Genomic DNA, 8,643 nt, shown 5'->3' with positions numbered 1-8,643 from the left:
CTCCACTGTTTCACTCCCTATCCTCCCCATCCTCCACTCCCAAACACCAGCCAATCACCACCAAGGACAAGCCTCTGTCGGCGTCTCAAATGAGACCCTATTCCTTATGGGCCCTGGTAAGAAAGTAGTGCACTCCACTATCTAGGAAATAGGGTGCCATTTGGGACGAAGACTCTGTTTTCTCTCTGGTATCAGCAAAGTCCATTATCCACTCACTGTTCAAAGGAGTAATGGAACTGTTATGGAAGGTGTTTCTCGCCAGCAGCTAAGATTAGGCCGTCAACAGCCTGTTGAATCTAAAAACAAAGGTATTATGTAAACGAATGAGTAACAGATCACTATAACATACTGCCCCAATTATGAATAATAACAAAATAGTGTGATTGCATTTTAACTGTATTCATAGCTGAGTAGATGTTCCCTTTGATGGAAACTAGAATATAGACAAAGGAAGTTGCAGGTACACCACATATTATCATCTTAAATATATTTTATTTGTTTAAAACTAAGAGAGGGGGGTATGTAATGCATTCAGATGGATTGATTGTATACATGCACAATTCTTTAGTGTGTGTGTGTGTGTGTGTGTGTGTGTGTGTGTGTGTGTGTGTGTGTGTGTGTGTGTGTGTGTGTGTGTGTGTGTGTGTGTGACCAGTACGAACACTGTTGCTATAAAACACCCAAAAATCACAGTAATTCCAGTAAAGATTGTGTTTGAAAAAACAGAAATAGTGACACACCGTCCATCATAGTTTTTTTCCCTTCCATATCATTGTCTTTCAGTATATTCCGTCACATTCCATTTTCCCTCTCTCCATAGTTTGATGTGTGGTCAAAGAGAAGTTAGACTCTGGGGATGTGTCCCAAATAACACCCTATCCCCTACATAGTGCATTACTTTTGACCAGAGCCCCCTATGGGCCCTGTTCTAAAGTAGTGCACTAAATAGGGAATAGGGTTCCATTTGGGATGCATGCAAAGTCTGGTCARGATGACCTCAGCGGTCAGCATTCATCCTGCGTAATTTGGCCGGCAGGTTGTCCTCTGGTCGGCCCCCTCCTGAGGGCAGAGGGGTGTGGATGCGTGCGGGGACGGGGACTGGAGTGGGGGGCAGCTGCAGGTCTCCAGTGGACTGGGTCATGGGTTCAAAGCCCAGTTTCAAGGCCTTGAGCTGCAGCCGATCTGCAGCCTCTGGGCCGGGGGAGGAGCTGAGACGCTGCAACTTGAGAGGCAGGTCTCCAGTACTGCAGGCCTTCTCAGAGTGCTGGGAGCCCAGCATCAGAACCTTCCTCTGTAGGTCCTCCTTCCCAGACGAGCTCATCCTCTGAAGCTTACTGGGCAGCCTGGACTGCCCCGCCCGCTCCTCCCGGTCCGTAGTGTTYATGCAGTCRACAGAGAAGACRCGGGCACGTCGGGCGMSKCCGTGGCTCTCGCCCAGCGTGGGGGTGGYGAGGGGCGAAGGCAGGGAGGACTTCTCYTCGTGKTCCTTGACYCTGTAMGGTGGGGTGTTGACCTCGAAAGTGCTGTGGAACTGGGAGTAGTCCACCCTGAAGAATCCCTCCTCCAGAGACATGACGGGCAGGAAGCGGTGGCCCCACAACACCTCGTCCTCCGTGTACGACGTCCGCGCCTGACACGTCATACCTAAGAGAGAGAGAGAGAATTTTTAAAGTAAAACTCAGCCTCTAAGCATTGACTAGGCAGCACAAACACGTGTTAAATTGACCTGTAATAACTGTCATTTTTTTAAATACTGTGGAGTTCAGTTACCATCAAACAATAAGACGTCAAAGAAAGGAGAAAATTAAACAGCAAACAACCCCCCTGCTTATCTAATCCTCTGCTTCCATCCCCCTTGTTCTTTCTCTTCCACTCTCATCATGTGTTTAAACAATTCAGTCTTTGAATTGTTGTCTGACAGCATGAGAAAAGAGCAATTTTCCTGACACAGACCTGCTTTGGCACAGACCTCCCTCACTCGAGCCATAAAGGGGAGATTTAAATACTGATGTGTCCGTAAATCTAGCCGGAAGACGTTTGCCGTTCCTCTGACGGCGTGTAGAAATGGCCACGGCACTGTTACTCATCGAACCATTTCCACTAATAGGTTTGGCTGAGGCTGTCCCTGAGACAAAACAGCAGAGATATTTCACTCACTGTTTACCTCCCTCTGCCTCTGCAGAGTGTGGGGCCATTGGCTCAAATAAGCTTGATGGAAACAGCTGACTAAAGGACATATTGGCTGCAAGTCTTTCTAGGCTGAGAGTCATAGCTAGATACTTTTCTTTTCTATTTTTATATCTAGCTCTGTCTCAATGAAACCTCATCCTACCAGATTTTACAGCTGTTCTTTTGTATCCATGGCAATCACTAGGTGACTCATCTCTTTGATCAGTGTTGTAATGCATTTAATGATAATTACCTGTTGTTTATTTCTGCTCAGGCTAATAAGGAATCTCCTAACATCACCTTTACCAGATCCGTACCTTGATGCTGCAGGAGCCTTGGGTCCTCGCCTAACATCACTCCTATCAATGGTACTAATAGCCTTATTCAAATAAATTAGTTGAATCTAGTCTACCATAAACAAAACATGATAATCCTAAGTAAAGAGCAGTAACATTGGAGCAGAAATTGCAGCATCCATGCAGCAATAAAAAGAAAACATGTAGCACCTGTAGCCGAGGAAAGGTTAGTCTGGTATTTCTGTTTGCATGATGTCCTATAGTCCTATATGAAAAGGTCCCTATACCAGTGGTTGGTTACATTACATTACATACAGCCACGAGCTGCCCAGTGACACGAATCTACCAGACGAGCTAAATGTCTTCTATGCTCGCTTCGAGGCAAGCAACACTGAACCATGCGTGAGAGAACCAGCTGTTCTGGAGGATTGTGTGATCAAATTCTCCTTAGCCGATGTGAGAAAGACCTTAAAAGAGGGTAACATTCACAGGGCCAGATGGATTATCAGGAGGCATACTCTGAGCATGCACTGACCAGCTGGCAAGTGTCTTCACTGACATTTTCAACCTCTCCCTGACTCAGTCTGGAATACCAACATGTTTCAAGTAGATAACCATAGTCCCTGTGCCCAAGAACACCCAGGTAAACTTTAGAAATGACTATCGCCCAGTAGCACTCACATCTGTAGCCATGAAATGCTTTGAAAGGCTGGTCAGGGCTCACGTCAAAATCATCATCCCAGACACCCTGAACCCACTCCAATTCACATACTGTCCCAACAGATCCACAGATGACGCAATCTCTATTAAACTCCACACTGCCCTTTCCCACTTGGACAAAAGGAACACCTACAGTTGAAGTCGAAAGTTTAAATACATTAAGGTTGGAGTCATTAAAACTGATTTTTCAACCACTCCACAAATTTCTTGTAAACAAACTATAGTTGTGGCAAGTCGGTTAGGACATCTACTGTGTGCATGACACAAGTAATTTTCCAACAATTGTATACAGACAGATTATTTCACTGTATCGCAATTCCAGTCGGTCAGAAGTTTATATACACTAAGTTGACTGTGCCTTTAGACAGCTTGGAAAATTCCAGAAAAATGATGTCATGCCTTTAGAAGCTTCTGATTGACTCAAATGATGTCAATTAGCCTATGTATTTCAAGGCCTACCTTCAAACTCAGTGCCTCTTTGCTTGACATCATGGGAAAATCAAAAGAAATCAGCCAAGACCTCAGCAAAAAAATTGTAGACCTCCACAAGTCTGGTTCATTCTTGGGAGCAATTTCCAAACACCTGAAGGTACCACGTTCATCTGTACAAACAATAGTACGCAAGTATAAACACCATGGGACCACGCAGCTGTCATACCGCTCAGGAAGGAGACGCGTTCTCTCTCCTAGAGATGTACGTACTTTGGTGCGAAAAGTGCAAATCAATCCCAGAACAACAGCAAAGGACCTTGTGAAGATGCTGGAGAAAACAGGTACAAAAGTATCTCTATACACAGTAAAACGAGTCCTATATCAACATAACCTGAAAGGCCACTCGGCAAGCAATATGCCACTGCTGCAAAACCTCCATAAAAAAGCCAGACTAAGATTTGCAACTGCACATGGGGACAAAGATCGTACTTTTTGGAGAAATGTCCTCTGGTCTGATGAAACAAAAATAGAACTGTTTGGCAATAATGACAATCGTTATGTTTGGAGGAAAAAGGGGGAGGCCTGCAAGCCAAAGAACACCATCCCAACTGTGAAGCATGGGGGTGGCAGCATCATGTTGTGGGGGTGCTTTGCTGCAGGAGGAACTGGTGCACTTCACAAAATAGATGGCATCATGAGGGAGGAAAATTATGTGGATATATTGAAGTAACATCTCAAGACATCAGAATGGAAGTTAAAGCTTGGTCGCAAATGGGTCTTCCAAATGGACAATGACCCCATGCATACTTCCAAAGTTGTGGAAAAATGGCTTAAGGACAACAAAGTCAAGGTATTGGAGTGACCATCACAAAGCCCTGACCTCAATCCTATAGAAAATGTGTGTGCAGAACTGAAAAAGCGTGTGCGAGCAAGGAGGCCTACAAACCTGACTCAGTTACACCAGCTCTGTCAGGAGGAATGGGCCAAAATTCACCCAACTTATTGTGGGAAGCTTGTGGAAGGCTACCCGAAACGTTTGACCCAAGTTAAACAATTTAAAGGCAATGCTACCAAATACTAATTGAGTGTATGTAAACTTCTGACCCACTGGGAATGTGATGAAAGAAAGAAATGGGAGAAACTCCCCAAATTCAGGTGTGCCAAGCTTGCTTCAACAAAGTGCTGAGTAAAGTGTCTGAATGTAAATGTGATATTAATAAATTAGAAAACATTTCTAAAAACTTGTTTTTTGTTTTGTCATTTAGAATAAGGCTCTAACCGAGCAAAATGTGGAAAAAGTCAAGTGGTCTGAATACTTTCCCAAGGCACTGTATGTGTACAGGACATAGCTACCGCAATTACCTTGTACCCTTGCACATCGACTCGATACTGGTACTCCCTGTATATAGCCATGTTATTTCCTACTCCCTGTATATAGCCATGTTATTTCCTACTCCCTATATATTGCCATGTTATTTCTACTCTTTTTTTCCCCATTATCCACTGTGTATTATTTTGATCTTATCTTTAACTCTACATTGTTGGGAAGGGCCCATAAGTAAGCATTTCACTGTTAGTCTACACCTGTTATCTACGAACCAAGTGACAAATACAATTGTATTCTATTTTTTTATTTGATTTGACAGGCCAGGTTGTTATTTGACCTCAGCTCTTGTAAAATGATGTCCTTGACAATTATATCTGTATCGAGGGCCCTCACTTATCAATAAGCACTTATTAGCCCTGTATTACACTATTAAACAGAGCTGGCTGACTGCAGAAAGAGAAACTGATCCTTTCCCTGACATTTGACTGACAGTAATATCACTACCAAGGGGTTATCACAACCTAAGCCTAAGGTTATACCCAAACCCTTGACTATCCTCAACCCAAAGCTGAAATTAATTAAAGTTATTTTATATTCCTGTATATAGAATTTGGTGATAATTAGCTCTAATTTGCCCATTGATGGCGGTACAACAGGAAATGATGTGCCTTCAGGGCCAAGCGTTCCTGCCAGTTCGCCCCATCATCATCCAAGTGTCCTGGGTTACACTGACTGTTTTGTGGGTCTTGAATGAAAATCAAAGCGGCTGAGCAAGTGAGCAAACAGCTGGTGGTAGAATAACCGGACCAAGGTGCAGCGTGGTAGGCGTACAGATCCCACAACCTAAGTGTGGGAAAAAGGGCTGCCTAAGTATGATCCCCAATCAGAGACAACGATAGACAGCTGCCTCTGATTGGGACCAACACTCGGCCAAAAACAAAGAAACAGAAAACATAGAATGCCCACCCAAATCACACCCTGACCTCACCAAATAGAGAAATAAAAAGGCTCTCTAAGGTCAGGGCGTGACAAGACGTGTCCCCGGAGAGAGCTTTATGTAAAGCCTCCACTGACACTACTCAAGTGGTGCATTTCCATAATACAATACCTCTTCTTCTCCTAGCCTCTTTGTAATCCTACTACTGGCTCTCTTCATCTAACACACACACAAACCTGTCAGAAAGCTGTGACAACTAGGCCTACATAACATACATCTCTATTGGAACAGGAGCTGATGCACAATCATAGTGGTAGTAGAGAGACCTCACAACCATCCAATCAAACACCAGAAAGATGCAAAGGCTGTCAGTTGTTGACAGAAGGTTTCTCAAATGGCAGGACAATGCTCTGTCTGTCTCTCAGTGGATGATATGGATTTATTTCTCTGGGGAGTAAGGGATGTATACCGTGCACGGAACCACACGGATGACTCCAAGGCCAACTCATTCATTCAGAGCAGACCCCCACTCATCTGCCCCCTGCTTTGCTCCTCAGCTCAGAGAACCACAGTCCTGCTGACAGACAGACAGACAGACAGACAGACAGACAGACAGACAGACAGACAGACAGACAGACAGACAGACAGACAGACAGACAGACAGACAGACAGACAGACCAGACAGACAAGGGGCTCAAACGGTTGGCTGCAGCCTGCCTTAATGACATTATCAACAGAGCACAGACCGTGCTCCCTGCCTGCCTGCCTGCTCATCCCTCCCTCCTCCTCTAAGCCTATTCATTCTTCTGCCCAGGACAATGAGAAGAGAGGAGGGGAGAAGAACAGAGGAGAGATGAAAGGAAAAAGAGAAGGCAGCAGAGAAATAAATAAATGACGCCAGAGAAGACAAAGACTTTGTTATTTAGGTATGACAATTAGGATGAGGAATCGTATTGTTCGATGTCGAAGACAGAAAAACACTTTTGTTGCCGTAGGCGACCTAGCACACCTGCAGCCTGCCTGTAGATCAGTACAGCTGTTGTGTTCAACGTCTCTTACTGTTTCAGAATTATCCCAGAATTAACCCTGCATTCTGCCCAGTGAGAAATATWGTAAAACTTCAGCTGAACCCCCAGCTTATTTATCTAAGTGACATTCGCATCTATGACCCTATCTATTATACATGGGGTAGGGATAAAAACCATCCCATAAAATGTCCTTCATAATTCAATCAGGAAGCCATTCCCTGGTGCTGTCCTCAATACCCAACGTCCACCTCTCCCCTGCTCGCTCTGTTTACCACTGAACGCTTACTAAGATCTGTTACATTCTTACAGGGCTTTGGAGATTCAGAGAGATGTGTTAGTCTGACTCTATCTCCACAATCTGGATGGAAATATTGCATGGGGATATGTGACAGGTTGAAATTAAGAAGTAAGACTGATAAGCATATAAGAATACAGTTGAATTCGAGTTCAGATAATGGAGGAGAGAGAGAGAGGAATAACAGAATTGCAAGCTAAAGGGTGGAGATAGGGAAAGAGCAGCCCACCGAATGGAAAGAGATAACTGTTGGAGTGGAGAAGAAAAAGACTAATTAAAGGCCTAGTGTGGTCAAAATTCAGTTTTATTCCTGTGTTTTATATCATATTGTACAACAGCTGATGAAACTACCACTGTAAATACGTGACAATTTTTTAATCAGTGTTATTTCCTGATAGTTGCTGGTTAACCCTCCTGTTGTGTTCGTTTCATGTTAATTAATTCTGTGTTCCCGGGTCCAAAATGACTGCCATTATAAATCCATAATAATACATATATTATCACCTAATGTTGTGTTAGATCTTTTTATCAACTTAAGTTCTTGTGAACATTACAAGTTTTGAACTTCTATTTGCTATTTATTGGCCTGTAGGCCTCATTGACCTGAGCTCATACAACTCGTTTTTGAGTTTAAAAAAAGCGTAATTTATGAATTATTTTGACTATAACAAATACTCAGGTTAAATATATTTGTGTAATTTATCACAGACTACGTTGTGTCAAAGTTTAACAAAGACTCTCTCCTCCTCACCAGTGTCATGATCAAAGACATGATCAAGAGCCTCACATAGAGTATATCGTTTGGTCATTGTGCTGCCAGAACGAATTGTGAGCAAGGCCTCAAAAAAGCTTTATATACCAGAGCTGCGAGAAAAGTTCTATATATTATTGAAACAATGTTGCGATTGTTTGTGAGAAGGCCAACAGGTGTGGTTCCTGTGGGGGAAAGATTCTATTGGGGAAAGGTTCCCGTGGGGGTTGCCATGGAAGCCAAGAAAGGGGGTGAGGTGTGCGTGTGTGTGCTCAAACCCACACGCATGTGGGGGTCTGGGAGAGGAAGTGTGTCCATCTGATAAATGGGCATGTGCCTGAACTCAATATTATACACTAATTGTAGTCTCACCCATTCATTTCTAATGACCGGTCATTTTTGACCAGGAACACCACATAAGTTAAATAACATTTTATGGAAATCATCCAAATGTATTTAGTGTGTTCAGATGCCCTATGTGGACAAAGTCATGGAACCTTATGACAATCAGATTAAATTAGCTACATTTTTCAGAGAGAAAACTTGTAAATCGGTCCAATTCGACCGGAACACAGCAGGACGGTTCAAATACAATCTACACAGGACCTTCTAATCAGCAGGTTTGAATGGCCGGGAGTTTTGGCTTTCCATCGTGAAACTTGCTTGTGAAACAGTTTTTTGCACAGTT

At 43.5% G+C, this 8,643-nt stretch overlaps 1 protein-coding gene across 1 annotated transcript in view; it reads right to left on the bottom strand.

Moving 5' to 3' along the window:
* Positions 1-472: 472 nt before the first annotated feature.
* The window catches only part of kcnj19a (potassium inwardly rectifying channel subfamily J member 19a), a 28,590-nt gene continuing 20,419 nt past the window's right edge, over positions 473-8,643 (bottom strand). Inside the window, exon 3 of the mRNA XM_024013382.2 lies at positions 473-1,644. Within this exon, the coding sequence (XP_023869150.1) occupies positions 998-1,644 (647 nt within the window). The 3' untranslated portion in view covers positions 473-997. The remainder of the gene's footprint in view (positions 1,645-8,643) is intronic.

This window comes from Salvelinus sp. IW2-2015, linkage group LG20 (genome assembly GCF_002910315.2).
Source record: "Salvelinus sp. IW2-2015 linkage group LG20, ASM291031v2, whole genome shotgun sequence".
Classification (NCBI taxonomy): Eukaryota; Metazoa; Chordata; class Actinopteri; order Salmoniformes; family Salmonidae; genus Salvelinus; species Salvelinus sp. IW2-2015.
Note: the sequence above shows the minus strand (reverse complement) of the source record. Positions and strands in the feature narration are given on the sequence as shown.